This window comes from Thunnus thynnus, chromosome 17 (assembly GCF_963924715.1).
Source record: "Thunnus thynnus chromosome 17, fThuThy2.1, whole genome shotgun sequence".
NCBI classification, from domain to species: Eukaryota; Metazoa; Chordata; class Actinopteri; order Scombriformes; family Scombridae; genus Thunnus; species Thunnus thynnus.
The window spans coordinates 22,129,965-22,152,063 of NC_089533.1; the positions used below are offsets into that span (position 1 = coordinate 22,129,965).

A 22,099-nucleotide genomic window follows, 5' to 3' on the forward strand; every position below is an offset into this window, starting at 1 on the left:
AGCATTTAATCTCTGTTCCACACTCCAGAGCAGAAGGTGGCATTAACGCACCTAAAACGCTGGTTGCCGACCACCGATATAAACCAAAAAGAAGAAGAAAAGTTTTTTCATACAGAGTGATACATCCTGTCAGTCGAGGTGTTTCTTATCTGTGCAGCTGAACACAGCAGCTCCTCTGCGAATTGTTTCACCCCGACGGTCCTGGTGCTTCCTCCCCGGGCTCCACTTCGCTCACCTTCCCCACTGCTTCTTCCCACTTTAACCCAAATAACAAACTGGGGGTCAGCGCTCCGGTTGGATCCACACAGAGCGCTGAGGCTTGCAGAGCCCATGCTGCGGCTAACGCTCCGCTACCCCCGGTTTGTTATTCAGGTTAAATTGGGAAGAAGCAGCGGGTCTGTCGAGCAGCTGAGTGAAGTTGAGCCTGCGGAGGAAACACCGGGAATGTCACGGTGAAACAGTCCGCAGTGGGAAGCATAACCAGGTGGCGGAGGAGAGAGAGTCATATAGGCAGAAATGTTCAGGCCGATGCCGATATTACATTTAAAGCCTTTATCGGCCGAATAATACCGATGACGTGCCAATATTATTACCTGAAATCCCTCTGTGCTTCTTCAGTGACCTTATAAGTCCCATCAACACCTGGTATGAATCTTTATGTTGTGCACCAGTGTGATTAAAGTAAATTTATTGTTTAAGTTGGAACTTGGACACACGCCAGCCAGATATATCTTGATGACAGTTGCATCACTGCCACAGGTGTGATGCTCCAGTTTCAGACAGAAATCCCAAAAAAACAAAAGGCAGCTATAACAGACAGCTACAGTATGAAAAAAAAAAGAAAAAGATGAATTCCCTTTGATCGAACATGTCAATCATGTATGTATTGTGTGACACGTCGCCAGACAACATCAAAGGCAGATATGTCAGTGTCGTTTCTAAAGGCACTGATAACCACACAAAAAAGTCTCTGGGGAATCGCTACAAGAGAAGGCGGCACAGACAGTTCTCTTCTTCATCAGATGAATCAGATGAATTTTGTATCATATACCTTTATTTTGCATTTATGGATAAAACATGAAGCAAAACCAACTCACAGAGCTTCGCCGATGAGCAGGGGAGGGTAGAGGCAGCTCAGACAATCTGTTAGTGATGGCCTCCACCAGTCCTTGTATCTCCCTGTACTGGACTGGTATGGACTGGTGGTTCTGTCTGGAGAATTCAGCGAGAAGAAGAAGTAGGTAAAACAAAAGAAATACCTGACAGTAAATTAATAGGTGGAGAGAGAGGGGTGAAAGGAAGAGAAAGGCAAGAAGCATAGAGGTACATATAGTGCATTTCTGTGAGAGTGTGTGCACATCTGTGTGTGTGTGTTACAGAGTGAGTGCAACATGTGGTATAGATTTGCCTGAGGGTGGCTTATAAATGTCCTTGAAAAAATACCTACATACATTTATCTAGGGGTAAGACTATGCATCTCTGAGTCTTGTCTGTGTTTATGTGTTTACTATTTAGCTGTGACATCATGCAGGTGTACGTGCATACATATGTGGGTTGTCTACATGTACTGTGCATGTGTGTTCATTCGATGATGGGTGTAAGCGTTTCAGTGACTGCGTGTAACTGATCTGTGTAAATGTTCAACTTCTAAAATAGTCTTTCATCACTAACATATCTGGAAGGACTCTGCTGATCCAACACAAGACAAAGACAAAAACTATGATATGATATGGCTGTGCAAGTGTCCTTGACACATGTGTTTGTGTATACCTGAGCAGGGCAGAGGCAGCGTTGGCAGCCTGTGTGGCTACCAGCAGACAGGAGGAGGAAATTCCAGCTACTACAGCCTCTGAAACTGCCACAAACCCTGGACCACTGGGGAACAGACGCACGCTTGGAGGCTGCCTACACACACACATACACACACACACACACACACAGCACCACCGCCACATCCCCAAAAACTTACAGTGCGTTTGCTCACAGATAAATAAATGCCACTGCTGAATTGTAGCCTAGCGGCTAGCAGATCAGACGGAGGAAATAGACATCTCTGATAAATTCTTCTGGAATCACTGTTGTAAGCAAATAATTAATTATCAAGACAGCCTTTCAGGATTTTTTGCTGATATGGGTTTTTAAAATGGATGTCAATAAAGGCCCATCAAAAAGCTGACAGTCTCTTATTTTGGCTGATCTATCTATCATCCTTTGGCTTGCAGTGCCGATACCAGCAGTGACTGTTTGCTGAGTCGCAATGAACCTGTCTTCCCTCTGTCTCATTCACCTACACAAACACACTTATTTTCTCTCTTTCAGGGCAGGGACACATAATAAACAAATAGTGCTGACCTATTGACGAAAGATCACCAGAGTTTGTCTCTGGTCCATGCAGCACCACAACAACTGGCTCGCTGTTGACACAACAGTAGTCGCATAGAACATCTTAAATATCACATACATGCACATAAGGTGCACACTAACTCAGTCACACACCAATCAAGGACACCAACACACACAAAAACAACCACAAACATGCATATGCACCCACTCACACACGTCAATGACCAAATTGGATTCCTCCGGTCCTTTGTCACAAGCGCGCTTTAGCTTTTTCAGCACTTTAAGAGCTCTGGTCTGGCTACATTTTTACTGTTCCACTCAGCGTCAAGGACACATTTCCCTCACCATTTGAAATCTCTTATCTCTTGTATCATTGCCATGTAACCAGCTGAACATTTCATTAAAATTATGTCAACCTTGCAGAAATATGACAGTGTTTTACTGGCTCGTGATATAAACTCATCTGCGAGCCAGCAGACAGTTAATTCAGATCTAATTACTCTTTCCAGTGCACCGTATTAAATGTTTTACGGGACGACTCTCCTCCGTGTTGTAGCTGAGGTTGAACATGATGTTCGGTACATGTTCAAACATAAAGTGATAAAGTGGTGTAGAAAATCAGTCATAATTGTGTGTGTGGTTTTGTAGATATTACATGCATAAGCTTCACGACTACAAGCTACGCTGAGAAGGTTGTGTTGCACTTATGATGTTATAACCTCTCAAATGCCACAAAATACAAAGAAGCCAGTAATGAAATGAATTCATCACATTCACATGATTAACTGGAAGGTTTTAAAAGCCGGAATAGATTTCAGGCAATGATTAAGTGGCTGGTTTAACAAACATTTGAACGCTGATAAACCACTGACCTGTAGCATAACTCGAAGCTATCGCATGATCAGTATATCGTTCAGGGAGCAACAGTATAAAGTGATGATACATTAATGAACTGTTTCTTCAGCTGAAATCATTGTCAAATAAAATATATTAACTGTGAAGAGTAACCAGGACAGTGTATCTCAAAAGACTTGTTTTGTATGTCATCTTTTAATGATTTCCAGCAGCAGTATCTCAAAACCTCAATAAATGAACTCTCAACTATCTTTTTGTGAGTTAGTTGAACTGACCCTTTCATATATGTAGCTGTAACAATACTTGCATTTACTTCTAACAGGGCTTTTTGGTGGGAATGACATCATGGAAAACAGCAACAACTACAAGGAGCTGCATCTAAGTGGAACACCTTCATCAAACCATAACTACTTGTATTTGCTGCAGCTGTGTCGTCTCTCCTGAGATGTGACAGTGCTGTGTTAGAAGTGTACAGAAGCTGAGGTGTAGTGAGTTTTGTAGGGAGCTGAACATCAAGTGCAGTGGAATCATTTTGGTATTTGGACAGCTTAAAAAAAAAACAACAGTACAGAGCAGTCTCACCTCTCCAGTATCTCAGTGAGGAGCAGCAGACCTTGTTTCGGCACATTCAGGTTGGTCAGCTGCAGAGCCTCCTTCAGACTACGCACCAGGGACTCAATACCTAACACACACACAAACACACACGTGCTGCTTAAAAGAAACACTTGGATCAAGATTGCACATGAGCGGACAGAAAGACTACAAAGCACAAATTGGTTTAATCTTACTCATTGCCAGAGTTATGACAGTGCTTTGACATCTATTACACTACAGGCTACAGAGACTTCCTGCATTAAAATGAGAGACATGCTCATAAATGTAATACACAGGCAAAGCACGCACACAAACAATCATCCATGTCAAACAAAAAGTGGCAGTGGTACATCTTTCTAATTTACTGCTACACAGAATCTGTTGTAGTGATCTGATGTTTATAATAAACTAAATCAATAATAGTACAAGCAGTGGTTACGCCAGATATCCTGTGTACTGGTAAATTAAATTTGTGCTGCAAGTGTTCTTCAAACCGTCCCTTTAAGGCGGAGTTGAAGTGCTGCGGGATTAAAGGAAGCCACAGACAATGGGAACTCAAATACATCATCGACTGTAATGACACAAACCAAAGTCATACACAAACACATACACATCTGTGTGTCCAAACGAGATTCATTAACATTCATTAGGGATGCACAATATTTACATTTTTGGCGATGTGTTCAATATATTGTCAGATTTTTTCTTACATTATAAAACCACTATGTGTCATGTTGAAACAACACAGTGTACTGTAGTTACTCCTGTTCCTCTAGTTTCTCTAGTTGATACTTGGAGCGGATGCAAAGGTCTAAAAACCGCAACTAATTATGAGGCAGAGGCAAACTACTTCACTGCCACTGCTCTATTTCCTCAATTGAGTCTATTGTTTCTATATCAGGACAGCTAAGAGTGTGTCATGCTTATAGAATACCACAAAAATCTACCACAGGCTGAAAGAGAGGTTGTGCTCCAACTGTTATCAATTGTCTAAGTTTGCTCTCCTCAGTTTAACCTACGGTCAAGACCATTTCACCAGTGAGACTTTACTGCTAACATAGCAGGAATCATAAGTACTGTTGCTATGGTGTGTATGACATGTGGTGTTGCTGTTCTTCTTTTGTTTTGAGAAACTCTTGACGCTTGTTAGGACAATACTTTTTTGGATCTATCTCTGTCAGATAAATTACACAATGTAGACTTTTCTGTGTAAGCTGTCACTTTCCTGTCTTTCCATGGACACCAGTTGTCACTAATGACCACTTGAGACATTTTTAAGCAATTATTTTCAGATTTGTTGACCAACATACTGTGAAACCCAAATAAGAACAGTGACACCTTCACAAACAGACAGAAAACACACACTAACATTCATGTCTGTGCTCTCTCACCATAGACAGAGTGACACTGGGAGAAGAACAGTGGGTCTTCAGTCAGTAATATCAAACAGCTGTAGACGGACCACAGCAGCACTTCACTACTACTACTGGCCAGACGGTCAAACAGAAACTCTATAAGGGAAGAGAGAGATGGAGAGAACTTGTGTGAGAAGCCAAATAAATACAGCACAAACTGAGGACACAAAATGTGCAGTAATGTGAGGAGTAACGCAAGAGAAAACAGGGAACAGTGTCTCTACATCACCATCATACCACTTGTAAAAGGGGGTGTTAAATTTATAGTCCCATGCAAATTTTGCATATGAATTTATGGTAATACACTTTTTCTTTGTAGAAAGCACGATAACATTCTGAAATTCTGGGGTGAGAGAATAACACAATTATAATCATTACAGCAGCAATAAGATATAAAACTCAAAGGAGGAGGAGAAAGCAACAAAGAAAAGAAGCAAGAGAAATGTACAGATAGCAAGAGAAATAAAACACATTTAGACAAAAGAGATGGAGTCAAAAGGGAACGAAGATAGCAGAGGAAATTATTTGTAGAAGACAAATCAAAGAGGGGGACAACTTGTATTGCTTAGCATAGCCATTCTGTTTGTGTCTGTGTGTGTGTATATCACCAGGTACGTCAGCCTTGATGAAAGGAGCGCTGTACTGACTGGGAGAATGAACCAGAATGGCAGCAATACACTTAGCACTGGTCACCTGCAATGTCTCATCACCACTCAGCAGCAACTGGAAAACACATTTCATTGGCTTTATTGGAAACCGCCGATAAGAGGACGCATAGCATAGTGTGCAGGGCTTCTGCAGTGTTTATAGACTGTTAAAGGTACATAAAGGATAGTTTCTGTAACACTGCCAAGTTCCTGACGACATTGAGAGAGGAAGCAATATTTTTGCCGCTGTCTGGCTCTCATCTTCAGTATGATGTTTATCCCCTGAGCAGCAGATAGTTTATGAATGAGTCAAAGGCTGTTAATTATCAGCAACATACACCTATTTTGTAAATTTCTCCTTTGATACTTTTCATTGTCATAAAGAACTGGTTTGGGTGGATTAACTGTATAGGTGGAGCTTTGGTCAACATAGTTAAAAAGCACAAGGGTACTTGATGTGACTGAGGTCTATCCTAGTTTGAAGTCTATCTTTAAAGTTAAATGATGCCAAAATGAATTCATTGGTTCATTCATCCCTTTATTTATTGTCATTCCCTTCTTATAATATGCTAATCCAGAATTGGGTGACGTTATATATATCAACATTATAATTATAAGTGATTATGTAACATTACTAATCAGGTTTGTGTTCAATAAGTGAGGTTATCTTTCTATTTAAAAATGTACTAAGGTAAACTTATGCTAAAGTGACCCCTGATATAAACATGGATGAAATAGTTACATAGTTACATATCGGGGTCTGCTGTGGTTCAGGAGGCAGTAGGTCGTCCACTAATCAGAAGGTCAGTCGTTCAACTCCTCCTGTCCGCATGTCGTAGTGTCCCTGGGCAAGATACTAAACCCCACATTGCTCCTGATGGTTGTGCCAGCACCCTGCGTGGTAGCTTGCTGCCATCAGTGTGTGAGTGTGTGTGTGAATGGGTGAGTGAGCAGCAGAAAAACATTGTAATGCGCTTTGGATAAAAGCGCTTACAAATGCAGCCATTAACATAATAAAACCATAAACCTTCGACAGACTTAATGTGCTTTATATGATGATATGATTTTGGTATCAATTACAAATAAATCAAATACTGTTTTATATGTTGTACTGTGTTATACTGTGAGTCAGAGTAAATTAATTAGAGTTTAGCTAATTTGTTTTCTTGTTTAGTTTTAGTGTGGCTCCGTTGCTGCTATTTGGCTTTGCAACTACAACAAAACTTGTGTTTTTGAGTCTTTTCACTCGTCCATGTTCTCTACAATCTTCATACAGTTGTACATGATTAAAACAGTAAACTTATTTGGGAGGATGGATCATAATAATATCACATTAACTATGTTTTGGGAGAGCATTTGTCAGATTTGGGTGATAATTTAGTCAGATAGCAACTCAACACATACTGGAGAGCTACAAAAAAAAGTACTAACACCATGAGCTGTGCTGTAATGTGAATCATCACTGAGAAAATCTAACTAGCTATAATCTACACATTGATTTCCCAGACATGAAGCACAAATATTGGCCCAGGGTAAAACCCCTTTGAATCCCTATTCAAAGGCACATTAATCCAGGATTAGAACTTCTTGTTATGATTATCCTCAGTGTCAGAATGTGGGTCTTGGGGGTGGGAGCAGGATGTTTGGACAGAGACCTTTTTCAGAATGAGAGGCAGAGGACAGTGGTCAAGGGACTGTTGCTCTTGGTTTTGGCTGAGGATCTGACTGTTGTTGATGGGGATGTTCTGGTTCTCATCGCACATGATCTGATTGCCTGGGCTGTTCATCAGAACTGACACTGCCTCTCCCAGCTGCACCAGCAGCCACAGCAGGCCTGACAGATGAAAGACAAGGTGTGAAGACACTGATACTGTACAGCTTTCTACAAATCAAACATTAATATCCTAACACGTCAACAACAAAGTTTTAGACAAACAGCTGATACATTGAGGCCCTCTGAGTTCACTGAGGTCCTCCAATATGCTCTTTTAGTAGTGCACAACTGATTAAAGTTTACAAGAACAGATTAAAACAATACACAGATGAGAACTCAAACACACAAGGCAATAAACAGTTATACAATTAAGAATCAATTGTTACAGAGCTGCATGGATTTTCTCATCCTTTCCAGCCACCTGGTGACATAGTAATCTCTCTACTATAAAGGAAGGAATCTCTGTATGTATGTATGTGTCCTTCACATATCTCAAGAACTGTTCATTCAATCGACTCCGCACTCAGCGGGTGTATGGCTGGGGACCAAAGGAACAAATTTGGTGCAATTTGGACACACAATATGTTTAATATTAAAAAACTTAAAATAAACAAGCCATCAGCGAGCCACTCCGCTCTGTGCAGGGCCAGGGCAGAGCTTCAGGGCTCTGCTGACTGACTCCACCATGTCAGGGAGAGACCAGAGACGTGGCATGACACGAGGCAGAGAAAAGTGCTCTAAAAAGAGAAAAGTAGACAGTGAAAACAGAGCTTTTAATCAAGAATGGGCATTCTTACCCTGTGTCCAGAGTAGAGTAGCGTTAACAGCATGTTTAGCAGATCAGCAGTGACTGACTACACAAGAGGCGTTCAGGTACATTGTTGAGCGTAGGTCACCCACGTTTAGGAAGAGCTCAGAGCCCAATACATTATGACTGTAGTAACGCACATAAAATCGAGTAAATACTTTCACAGGCAGTTCAAAACCAGTTTGTCTCATATGCTCCAAGACCGTGGCGATTGTGAAGTGCCACTACAGACAAAACACAAATCTTTGGAGCAAACATACCCACTCAGATCTGAACTGAAGGCACAGAAAACGGGAACAATCTAAGAGCCCAATATAACCGATCCACTTTATTTTAGGATGCACATTATTTTATTTTTAAATGCAGCGATTAGAGTAATTATTATTTATAACATCTGTGTATAATAGAATGTTAGTTTCTTTCATGCTGTTGGTGAATATACTCATTCACACCTCACATCAATTGTTTCTATGCGTTGAAGTAGTGGCTGGAGGTCAAGCAATCTGCCCATTCCAAACAGGCACATTTTGAACGGGACCTGCACTAGTCTAACTATAATGGAAGGAACCTCTGGCCCAATCCCAGACCAGTCCCTACCCATTACCACTTCACCAGCAAGTGTCACTCCAAATCAGGTTACACTCTCAGCTGTGGAGGGCACTGTGGGGAGAGTATAAATGGATAGCCAAATTATGGGACGCCCTTGCCACTCTACTGGAACAAGGAATCAGCCGTCACCATGGCAACAGATAGATGCCGTGCTTGCACTGCTGTTATGCTGGTCCATTTGTGAGAATGAGATATGAGGTAAATGTGACATATTTTAAATTATTTATAAAAAATATACAGAACTGATTACATTTGTATGTTGTTTCCTCCATTCTCCTGTTGCACGTGCACTTCCTGTTAGGACAATCGTAAGCCTGCACCAATGCAAACTCGATATTTACGGGTTTGATTGGCAGCAGAATCAACCAATGGAAGACCGTAAACTGTTTCTATGGTTCAACCTCAGTTTAGTCTCACTGGTGGAGTTTCTGTCTGGATTAAAACCACTTAATACCTTAATTCCTTATCATTTTAATTGATATGTTTGTCAGGCACCTTTGGAACAGGCACTGCACTAGTAAAACACAAACACAAGAAATCATTTTTAAACATAGGGTAAAGTATATTTTCTTTTCATGGAAATATAAAATATAAAACACTGTATGTAATTCATCACTGTTGTTTAGCAGCAGACGATGGCCAAAAAAACTTGTTTGAAAAATCTATCCAATACTGTAGGCTACAGCTAAATTAATTCATTGTAATGGCAAAGCAGGCATCGATTTATAAATACCTAAAAAGAGTTAGAACGGAGTTTCCAGAATCCTCGACTGCCTGTGTAAGGAGCTTCTCCTTACATCGGTATGAGAAGTCTGCATTTTTAGAGTACAGCATTAGCAAGGATGCAGTATTTTGAAAAATGTGTCTGCATTTTGTCGAGAGAGGTGGGGAAGAGAAATTTAGACATCATGGATATAAGGATTGGAAACACATGAACACAGCTTGTTATAAACATGAAAGCAGCAGAGCTCATCAGATAGCTATAATAAAATAACGACACAGAACGCGACAACTCCGACCATGGCACAAGCATCCATAAACTTGTCCACACAGAGGGCCGACAAGGTGAGATAACAGAAAGAGACTGGGAGCATATAAAGGTTACACTGATATTGTGCTCACGTGCAAAGCAGGAGATACCTCTATGTGGATACCTGGAAAATGAAGGGGCAAAAAACGCCAGTAATTTTGTTGAGTTGTTTAAAGTCATTTGCAAACATAATCCAGATATACAAAACAAACTAGATGCTATCCCGAGTAATGCAAAAATGCTCAGCCATGACATCCAAAATGACTTGCTAAATGCTGCTTCTGCTCTGCTGCTACGACGCATAAAGAATGAACTGCATGGATCAGAAAGAACTTTCTAAGTCAATACTAGCTGACGAATGTAAGGACATATCAAAAAAAGGAGTTGGAGGCCATGTGTTTAAGATATGTGACCATGGGATCTGTGAAGGGAAGAGCATTAGCCTTGTGGATACAGGGAAGATAACAGCTGAGGCCAAAAAAATAATCTATGTTGTGGCACCTTTTGACTTGGACCCGAACTTGTGTGATTGGGATTTGATGGTGCTACTGTTATGGCTGGCAATAAGGCCGGTGTTCAAGCCATCCTCAGGAGCACCTTACAAAATGCAATCAAGTCCCGGCAGCTGTGGCAAGGACATCAGCTGATGCATCAACTTTCTTCGATACTGTAAACTCCTCGCACACCTTCATGTGTGGCTCATTTCCTCGACACACAAAGAGAAATGTACCCCGATCAGACGACACTGGAACTGGAACAAGGATGTGAGACGAGATGGAGTTTCAGATCGACAGCAGTGAGTAAAGTGTTCACTCTTTATAACGTAATCCTTGAAGTACTGTCAGAATATGCAGAGGAGGGAAGTCAGAGTCAAATTGATGCACAGTCGTTATTAAAGCAGATTCATATTCAAGAAATTCATATTTCTCCTTGTACTCTTTAAAGATCTGTTCTGCAAATCAGACTTTGCAACCGAAGGCCATCAATGTATCGAAAATCTTAAACAATCACTGACAGACATCTACTCCGGTGACAGCTCTAACAGTGAATTCCTGAAGACGAAAACATTTAATGAAAATTAATATTCCACTAATATTCCCGTTTACATGCAGAGAGTTTTCGGGGTTTCCTTCTGCTCCAGTGGGAACGGGAATCACAAGATCTCTGCAGGCAGTGAAGTAAACCAGCGGGGTGAAAAACATCAGTGAGCTGCTGCTTGATGTTTCTAAGTGATATTGATATGACTGATATTATAAATTTATAGTTAGTGCTGAGTGTTTCGGTGCATCACACCAAGTCCTAACCATCAGTCAGGATAATAACCAAACCCCTCCGTCCCTGTTGCAGAGAAGGTGGATTTTGTTTTTCTAGCCCGCCCTGAACAGCTCTCCACTCTCCTCTCATTCATCTCCTCTGTCTGCCTTCCTGCTTCAGTATATGTCATATTGCCTGAGCAGGGGTAAACAGGCGAGAGGGCCGTGTATCGCAAACTGCGGTAAAAACCCCAATTGAGACACATATTCCAAATGCGCTGTATACATGTCTAAAGATGCTCCTAAAACCAGAATAACACCTACATATCCTACATGCCTTAATCGGAAAACGCTACATTCGGAATAAAGCCTAATTCGGAATATCCAAACGGATTATGCTGTTTACATGACTGGTATCAAATTCAGAATATTGTCATAGTCAGAATAACAGTGTGCATGTAAACATACCCAATGACTTATGAGCTATATTAAACCAACTAATAGACTGCCAGCTTCGTAAATTCAGCACCGGGTTCCACAATGACCCGTATGATGTGATGAAATCAGCAGCCTCATGTGACAGCAGCTTGACCAACATGACAAAAAGTCTGAATGATGCAGGAAAGCTTTTCAACATCAGTGTTTCTCCAGCACACCACAAGGAAGAGGGCGAGAAGAGAAACTTCTAAAAGTCTCATTGATGTGAAGGACATATGCAACGAGGAAGTCTTCCCTTGTGGTCATTGCCTCTTAAAAGCACTGATCACTCTACCAATGACATCACAGTGCAGTTGAGCGTGTCCTCTCCAGCGTTAAGAGAGTCGCTCTGTGAACATTTGAGAGAGATCTTACAGCGACTCTCGACTGTGATGAAATTATTAACATATTCAAAAGCAAACCCCGCCGACTACTCCTGTAGGGAGAAACACAGACAGATGCGAGATGAGAGACACAGATGAGACTTGTTGACAACAGTAATGACATAGTAAGGAATATGATCTTTTTCTCTCTTTCATTCCTTGCAGCCTATTTTCCTAGTCTGGAAAGTTATTAATATCAGCCTGAACCATGACAAAGCCTTGACAGCAATGGTTTTACAAAACTCGAAAGAAAATGTTCTAACTGCTACTGAGCTGATTTTCAAACGAGTCATTGTTTTTGTTATGTATACTACTGATGGATGCCATGGCTTGTGGCATAGGTATGATGTGTGACTCAGTTTAAGTTTGGGGTTTCAGTTCGTGAGGTGGTGTGTTTTTGTGTGTGTATGTGGGAGGGGAGCGAGTGGTAAGGGGTTTAGAGCGTGTGAGTGTGGTTCATGGTTTGTTAGCCTATACTGAGCCTGGTTTTCTCCTGTTGTTTATGAGATATTTTATTGAGAAAATCAAAAGTCAAAGCAAAAAACAAGTCAATGTGTCTGTGAGAACTGTAAATAAATATGTCACCTGTAATTAAAGGATTTGTATTTTGTGTGTGTGTTTTTATTGAGGCTCTCGCTCAGCGTTCTATGTTGGCTATAATAACACTTCAGTTTCCAGGTGTGTAGAATACAGACGCAGTCGCTGTCTAATTTCATAGCTGCAAATGCATTTCCTATTGAGACTACAAGAACCTTGAAAACAATGTAAACAAGACAGGAGGTAGAGCTGAAAATTCCTGCCTGACTTCTCTGACTGTTTCTATATTGCCTTAAAAGCATAGACCATTTCTGTTAAGACAAACTTATGAACTGACTGCACTGTGCGCCGCTCTCTCTCTTGTTAAAAGTCAATCTAGCTCACCCTTCAGTCAATCTCTCGCTCTCTCTGCAATCAACTTAAACAAATAATAATGCAGCCAGATCATCAAAACAACATGGTATTTCCTTGAATAGAACTCAGATGTCAGTGTTCTAAATGAATGGATGTGTTCGTCTACACAATCTACAGAAAAAAATAAACATGATAGATAGGATACTACGTTTAATTTTTGCACGATTTGAGCAATATACCCGCGTGTGCCACTTGTAATAAATAATAACTGTTGCGGATAAATATTGCCCCATCTCGGTGTTGAAAATGTTTTAGAAAAAGATTGTGTCATAATCAACCAGATGCACTAGTCGCCTTCCACAGCACAATATCAGTCATTCCTGTTTTAGCAAGCCTACAAGTTGGAAAGGAAGGCAAACAGTATAAACTTCTGTAGTTAAAAGGCCCAGCCAAAATTACTTTGGCCCATCCAAAATTGAAATTCTGGCGCGGGCCTGCGTTACAGTCTTTTTAGTGCCAAAGTCCCTCCTTTTGTTACTATACTTCCACCGAAGCTCAACAGGGAAACACTGTCCGAGGAAACACAAAGAGGGAATTTTATGCTAAAGACTGTAAATGTGGCAGATATCCACTTGATATGACTAACTCAGACTGCTGAAGCCTCATATAAGATTCATAAACTTTTAAATGCATTTTTGCAGTGGACACACTGTGGATTTTGGCCCCCATCACTTATATTGAAAGAGCATTTGAAGGGGATCTTTTAATAGCTGGTATGAACAGGAGGAATGACCACAGTGAGGAAAACCTCTTTCAGTGTTCATATGGACACCTGACTGTTGAAAAATTGAAAAACTTGAAAAAGTATGAACATATCCTTTAAGATCATATCAATTCAGAATTACACAAACAACAACAGCTCAAATGCAACTACTCTAAAGTGGCGTAAACCAACCTTGCACCTCTAGTCCAAGTCTACTTCTCTACCAAGCAGTAAAAGGAGAAGTTAATGCACTGATGTAACAACTTCAAATTTCTAGAGGATAATGACTCCATTTCCTGTGCGTGTGTTTTGGTTATCATCAAGACACACACGCTGGCAAGCATATTATCTGCATAACTCTAAACTCATACAAGATAGCAACAGTCTTTCATCTCAGTATAATCCCTTCTCTTTCTAAATCTAACTTAACCCTTAAGTAGATTCTGGATCTTCATTGAGAAAGATGATGATGGAAATGTTAGTATAGCTCTATTTCACCATTAATAACCTCTTTAGTGGAGGCTTCTTGTGATGCGACACTAGTGAAATTATATTGCTCTGATGATTTCTGAAAGTGAATATTCGCCCACGCGAAAAAGTATTTTACTCATCTTTTAAGCCCACATCCTAATTGTCCTCACACTGTCACCAAAGTAGTTGTTTTTGTACTCAATTTTAATAGCATCCTCCCCTTATCTCAACACCAAAACTGTATTTTTCATACTTGCCTTAGCTGAGCATATTGTACTGAGCTCAATAACTTCAAACCTTTAGATGACAGCAACTCAATCTCACTTGGTCTATCTAGTGCTGAATAAATCTGAATAAGGCCAATAATAGATGCAATTTTTCTTCCAGACAGCTAATGGTGCTCTAAAGAATATTTATCTACATTAATTTTGAAAAATGGCAGTTTCTCCAGAGCGACAAAACAGACTGAAAAGTCACAGAACACACACACTTGGCCACGAAAGAAGACAATATTGCAATTTTCTCTCTTCATTTGTATTGTACGTTGCCCATTGCATGTCATGGGGGAAGCTGTTTATGAAAGCTAACTTTTTTCATACCTATCTGTCCTTCATCCTATGTAGACCAGCAAACCTGTTGCCAATGCAGCTCAAGGTAAACTCAGCTACCTTAAAAAACAACAACAAAAAAAAAACTAAAAGGAATAATAATAAAATAGAATAACTGAAAGATGTTTGTCTCACCAACGCAGTTGTTGATGAGCAGGGGGGAGCTGGCATTGGCCAAGGTCTGCAGCAACAGAATACACACCCTGTCCCTGATGGCAACGGGCAGGGACTGGACTGCCGAGCCCCCAGCTGTCCTGAACAGCTTGAGCCACACACAGAGGACTGAAGCCTTCAGTCCTTCATCTGGGTACAGCAAGGCTGAGCACAGGTGTTCCAGCAAGGGCACTGGTGGACAGGGATGGGAGACAGATGAGTAAACACATGTACAGACAGAGGATTGAGACAGAATAAAAGAAGAGGATACATACTGTACTGTACACGCAACAGCACGACTCCTCACTGGCACCAAAAAGAGAGACCACATCACCCCTGTACTGGCCTCCCTCCACTGCTTACCCGTGAAATATAGGATTGATTTTAAGATTCTTTTATTTGTTTTCAAAGCTCTGAATAGTTTGGCACCAGCCTACATCTCTGATCTATCCTCAGTCCATATTCTACACCCAGACCCCTCAGATCCTCTGATCAGATACTTCTCTGTGTTCAACGTTCCCAGTCAAAATCAAAAGGTGAGCCAGCTTTTTTCATTGCTGCCCCCAGACAGTGGAACAGTTTGCCCCTCACTGTCAGATCTTCCCCATCTATCACCACTTTTAAATCCCAGCTAAAGAGCCATCTTTATAGAATCGCTTTTGAGTCCCTCCAAATTTTAATTTTATAGCATATTGAGATTGTTAATTTCGTCTAATACAATTTATGTATATTTATTTTGTTTTGTTTTAGTTCTTCAAATGTATTTTTATATTTTTCTGTGGAGCACTCTGATGTTTTTAAATGTGCTCTATAAATAAATTTGACTTGACATGATCATGTGGGGAAACTGGGTAGGTGCAACCACAGCAAATAAATATCTTTCACATTTGAATACAAGTGTGTTTGATCTAACCAAAGATACTCAGAGGAGAGCTACAGGTTATATATATATACATATACACACACACACACATATATATATATATATTGCAAGAGAAGACTAGATAAACAGACCACAATGAGAGCAACGAGACGTCAACATGGAAGAGGAGCAAACCACTGGGAACAAAGTGCAGCTAAGTTTTACCTCAACAACCTCTTTGGATATGACAGACAATAGTAGAATCAACATTGGAGGAAATGTTGCCATGAAGATGAAAGGATTGGAGATGTGTTATTGGGAAGGGAGCACAGTAAAATGGCAGGTGGGAGAGAGAATGAGTAGAGGTAAAAAATTGCATGCAGTAGGAGTAGGATAGGAGGCTCTTCTATGAACACATCAGGCAGGAGTTAGATACTCCCAGGTACGCTGTCTGACGAGAGAGAAAATGACACAGATTCGCAAGAAGGGTAAAAGAGAGAAAGACAGAGGACAGGGAGACACACATGGAGAGAGTGATGGTGCCAAAGAGAGAAATAAGAACCGACAGGTGGAGGTAGAAAGGCTGAGTTAGTGAAAGAGGGAAAGCCAGAGGGTGAAGGAGTAAAAGACAGATAGAGGCAGGCAGAGCCATGCACATATTCAGAGTCACAGAGGGGGAGAGAGAGACAGAAGCAGAAAAAGATGAGGAGAGAGAAGAATTACAGACACATACACAGACTGAAATAAATTTTGCATACAGTATTTCTGTGCCTTTACAGTACTCCATCATACACCGTAGAAAACATAGAGTTAGTCTCTGTAGCATCGCTTGAAATGCCCAAACGCTGTACTAATCAAATGTAAATAGTTACACTCAGACTGCCAGAAAACATGCATCCAATCATATAGCACTAGAGGCCTTAACATCTTCAAAATAAAAAAAGAGGTGACATGGAAATCATATGGAAAAAATCCATTCACTTTATTCTTTTTTGGAGTTTGATGTTACAAAGCAGCTTCAATATAATGGAAGTTTCTTCATCTATTTGCTGTTAGAAGAACTGTAGCTCTTTTCACAGGTGAATTTACAGAGGACTTTAAAGTGAAGCATATTACTTGCAGAATAAATTATAAAATAAATGCTGTTTCATCCATGTGTAAATGTAAATAACCCAATGAAATCATAAAAAGCGTTAAAATCACTGTGATATTGGCAACAATGTATATTTCTAATTTTGTATCTCGAAAATGATCAAGAGTGTAAAAATGATATAGTGAATGAAAGCAGGAGCAGCGAAACAATGTGTCTGTGTCCATTAAACTGTCCATCTACTGTTGCTAAGTGCAACTTTTTTACAACTTCCTGCACATTGCTACACCCACAGAATACAGACCAAGTCAATTATTGGAAAAAGTCAAAGGACAGGCCAGTAGTGATGCACTACAGTTTTATACCAGGGTGAATATACTGGCACAGTAGGGGAAAATTAATCAAGTAGAGTGCAACAAGTATGAAAAAAACGGTTTCGTATGATCATGTAAATTGAAACAATTCTGAAAAAAATGGGGTACACATGATGAAGGTGACTCATAGACAGAGAGAGACAGAAGTGGCCAGAGAGATGAAAGAGAAGCAAGCAAGTAGGCTATGAAGGAGCGACTGTGAGAACACAGGGATAAACAGTGTTAAAGTGCAGGGCAGCGCTGGAGGTGAAAGGAGACAGAGGAACAGAGACTCAGTGAGTATAGAAGAGAAAAAAGGATGACAGAGTAGGACAGCCAAGCCCAAGCTCAGCTGCTCTGTGAAGCAGATCAAAACCCATGTGAGGCAGGAGAGGCTCCCAGACATGTTTGATTAAACCGAAATATATGAGGCGGCCGAGATGAGAGCCAGGCATAAAGAGAGAGGGAGAGAGCGAAGAAAGGAGAGGGGAGGAGGGAGATAAGACAGACAGAGGAGGGAAATGAAAAGAACACAAGGAGAAAAAGAGAGAATGGGATGGGGAGTTTGCAATATAAGAGCGAGGAAGGATGGGTGGAAAATAAAAAGCCTCACTGTTGTTTAACAAAACGTTCTATGATGCACACATACCAACACAGACACAGACGCACAGAGAACTGACACACACAAAAAAAGAGTTAACTATTTATTCTTTGACAGAGAAAACCAAAGGTTCATTTCTGTTTGCTTTGTTTATGGTTTTGCAGCCGTGCTGTGATGCTGTGCACTCTGAACTACGACTCTGTTCCTTCTGTGATCTTTTTACAGTGTTTCTCTGTTGTTTTGCACCCACTGCCTCACCCTGCTTCACTAAATCCCTCTCTATTTACCTCTAATGCTTTATACACTTCCAGTTTCCACTGTTCCCACATACAAAATTTACTAGTTTGAGCCAGCCAAATGAATCCCACCCAAGCCAAATATATATATGTATACATATATACCTTCAAATGTCTGCGGAGATTAATTTTTGAAAGTGCAGACTGAACCTGAAAATGGTGAATTAATGTGTAGATTAATGTGCAGAAATCATGTCCTTAACCACTTTGATGATGGATTCAATGTCACCACCTGAAAGAAACACTGCAGCGTGTACCTTTGTCCTTCCCTTCTCTTATCTACCTTGTTATCTTTGTCTATCTTCCTATTTCCCTATCTCATTAATGCTTTATCTTCCCTCCTTGCTTCTTTTTTCCTGTATCCACTCCTCAGTTAGTACCTGAGGGAGTAAGACACCCACAATGCAAAAATGAGAGAGGGAGAGTGAAAAGAGAGACAGAGACAGACAGAAAGAGAGCGATTAAAAGAGAGAGAGAGAGAGAGAGATTCAGGCAGAGAAAAGCGAAGGGGTGACAAAAACAGAGTGGTTAATCAGTTAGATAGACAGGCAGACAGCGAGTCAGAGAGAGAGAGAGAGAAAGAGAGAGAGAGAGAAACGTGTTGGGTGCTCTGGGCTCGTGTTGTCATTGCGGTGCTGTTGTCGTTAGTCCAAACAGCCCCACGGAGACATGTTGAGTGACAGGCCACAGACAGGCACACACAGTCAATAGTGGCAGCCTGCATCTTGCATCAGCATCGCAACCACCCACCACTACCTGGGGCTGCTCAGGGGAGCTTGTAAAACCCATGAAAATACATGGGGAGGTGGACACACGAAGCATAGTAAAATAACTACCAAGCCTGCTTATTTGACAATAGGCTCACATTCACTCTTGCCTGTAACAAGCATTCAGGCATTACACAAAAATAGTACAACACACACACACACACGCTTGGAGCTGATTAACAGTGCCCATTAAACAGAGTGGAGTAATGGTTCAGCGAGTACAGACATCATACAGTTGGTTGTAGCAGAGATTAAATCTGTGCAGTTTTGTCTGGGAGGGGTGTTGAGGTGCATTATTGTTCTGCAACACAACACTGCATCTGCAGAACTGTATACAGTATATACATACAGTATATCTATGTATATGGGGAATTACAGGGGAAAGGCTGGATGAACTAGTGTTTGTAGCTTTTTTATTTTCAGCATGATCTGGCATAGAATTGGCTATGCAGACAGAATTTCAAGTATGGACACAGCATGTTTATCTCAGTGCAGCTGGAGCATAATTGAAAAGGTCATAACTGTGACAGAGATTGAATTGAGAAAATTCAGAGGAAGGGATATGAAAAATACAGTTTTGTGACTTTTTCATATCTCTCTGAAGTAGAGAGAGTGTAATAGGGTGCAGCGTGGGGAATACTATTTCAAAGGTGGACACAGTACAACTATTTCCTTGCATTCGGGAGATAATTGAAAAGGTCAAAATTGGATGTTACAATATGCGTGTCCAGAGAGAACGGGGGATGCTCAAATTTAAATATCCTTTCATCTTTCTTTTCCATTTAAGGTGAACTTTAAAATTGCTAGAATATTCCCAGATCTCAGCTTCTGAGATGAACTGTCTGTATCGCTTTAATTTTTAATTCAATTTTTTTCAGATGGCTCAATGAAGACAGACATGAGAGATGTGGCAGCATGATGAGCCATCTGAGATCTGACCTGACCTGATCCTGTCTCACTTGCATTTTTAAAACAGAACCACATCAACCTGAGTCAAAGTTTCTCTTGTGGATACTCATTTCACCTCCAAAGGAGAATCGGTCTCTTTTCTTGAAGGTCAGAGGTCAGGTTCTGCTGCTGAGCAGAAATCTTACTGCTGATAAGAATTCAGCTTCATGCTCAAGGAAACTTCAGCAGGGAAACATTAGCTTGAACCTAAGTCTTCAGTTCAAAAGCAATCTCCCCACTTAATACATCACCTTTTTATCCAGTATTAAGAAAATGTTCAAATATTTATAAGTACATTTTGTGCACCTATGTGAGTATTAAGAGTTAAGCAAGGCTAAGAGTCTACAGCCATGCTAGAGACTCAGTGAGGCCTATTTAAGCTCAGAAGTGCTTTGAGCTAACTGCTAACATCAGCATGCTAACATTCCCACAATGACCATGCTAGCATCATTTTAGTTTAGCATGTTAAAATGCTAACATTTGCTAATTAGCACTAAACACATAGTACAGTTGAGGGTGATGGGAATGTCATTAGTTTTGAAGGTATTTAGTCATAAACTAAATTATTGGACAAAGTGAGGGGATCAAAAATACAACAATTCATCCTGTAACAAATGTCATTGCAACCCACCCAGTAGTTGTTGACATGTGTTAATAACCAAAAATGTAGGGACTTTCATTCTGAAACACAAATGTCAACCTCATGGTGGCGCTAGAGGAAAAAGTCAGGGGAACACCAAAGTCAGTAGGATTAATCTTCTGAAACATGACTGTAAAAAATTTCATGGCAATCTGTCTGATAGATTTAGAGTTATTTCAGTCTGGACCAAAGTGGTGAACTAACCTAGCAACCAGTCAACAGGCCAGCATTGTAAATCCCTAGAGACATGCTGCAAGTATGGCTAAAGAGGCTAATTTGAAGTTAACTCCTTGTAGGTCAACAGACAGCCTTCTTAGGACTGAGGACTTGAGGACTGTCTGTTTTTTCCATTTTGAAAAAAAGAGAAACAGATAAATGCAAATTAGAGATATTACCTTCGCTCCAGCAAAGCAATGATGACACCAAAGTTGAATTTTATATTTTAAAACAGCAATTACTGGTGCATCATATGTTGATATGGACAGTAAGTGCTAGTAATGACCACAAAAACATGAAAATACACATTAAAACACACACACTGCTATTTCCCCTTGTGGACCAGGGCCTGTATTACTGAGATGTAATTGGGTGTCTGTTGCAGGGTCTCACCGAACTGAGTCACCAGGCTATGGGCCACGTTGGGGGCTGCTTCCACCAGGCTCCCCAGGAAGTTGAACGTGGGCAGGAAACCCTTCACACTGAGCTGGTCACTCAGCTAGACAGAGAATGCACAACATTGAAATCAATAACAATGGACATAAAACAATGTAATGGAACTTCTCTGGATGAAAAAGGCACAGAAAAACACAATGAAAAGCTTTATATCACATTACTCTATGGCACAAGATCAAGAAGATTTCAGATACGCTACAAAGAGACTGTCAATGATATCACAGGCAATAATGAGAAAGTAATAAATAAAGAGAACTCAGAGAAAGAAGATAAAATAGACAACACTCTAACTAATACTCCAGAGCCTCTTATATAATTTATTCTTTTTCTGAACTCAGATAACAACCTTGCTTCTTTTTCCAGCGCTCACTGCAATAAAAATCTGTATTCACAACAGGTTGTTTTTCTTAAAAAAAAACAAAAACCTTCTAATCAGGCTCTATTCTAGTCATTTAAATGAAACCTGTCTGCACCACTACCTGGTGTTCTACCTCTCTGTCATCATCAGTATAAACAGCTTTACTATTTTCCACCTGCAGTGCCGGCTGCTGAATGAGGCTTTTCCACTACTGCCTCCCCCCAAAGGTGAAACAACAGCAGAAAAGAGGGAGACGAGCACACGGTCTGTTTACTAAACAACTGCGGGAGAATACGTTGTTGGTTATACAAGTGCTGTTAAATATTTTAAGATGTTGAGCATGTTATTGTGCTTGCATGTGTAGATGAGCAGATGTGTCTCTCTCTACAGTATATGTCTGTAAATGTGTTTGCCTCACCTGTTTGTGTATCTCATCCAAAACAAAGTGAAATGACAGCTCGCTCTGGAGCTCTAAAAGCAGCTGAACCAGAACTGACA

General features: G+C 40.6%; 1 protein-coding gene across 4 annotated transcripts in view; it reads right to left on the bottom strand.

Moving 5' to 3' along the window:
* The window catches only part of LOC137168421 (meiosis inhibitor protein 1-like), a 61,157-nt gene that overhangs the window by 34,045 nt on the left and 5,013 nt on the right, over positions 1 to 22,099 (bottom strand). For 3 of the 4 annotated variants that reach the window (XR_010924279.1, XM_067570996.1, XM_067570998.1), the window contains exons 5-13: positions 22,020 to 22,093; positions 21,181 to 21,286; positions 14,997 to 15,206; positions 7,510 to 7,688; positions 5,816 to 5,930; positions 5,184 to 5,303; positions 3,781 to 3,880; positions 1,771 to 1,905; positions 1,098 to 1,212 (exon numbers count right to left, since the gene is read on the bottom strand). Coding sequence is in view for 3 of the 4 variants with exons in the window: in XM_067570996.1 (XP_067427097.1) it covers positions 1,098 to 1,212; positions 1,771 to 1,905; positions 3,781 to 3,880; positions 5,184 to 5,303; positions 5,816 to 5,930; positions 7,510 to 7,688; positions 14,997 to 15,206; positions 21,181 to 21,286; positions 22,020 to 22,093 (1,154 nt within the window). In the remaining variant the exon portion in view is untranslated. The remainder of the gene's footprint in view (positions 1 to 1,097; positions 1,213 to 1,770; positions 1,906 to 3,780; positions 3,881 to 5,183; positions 5,304 to 5,815; positions 5,931 to 7,509; positions 7,689 to 14,996; positions 15,207 to 21,180; positions 21,287 to 22,019; positions 22,094 to 22,099) is intronic. The other variant, XM_067570997.1, reaches the window with a different exon arrangement.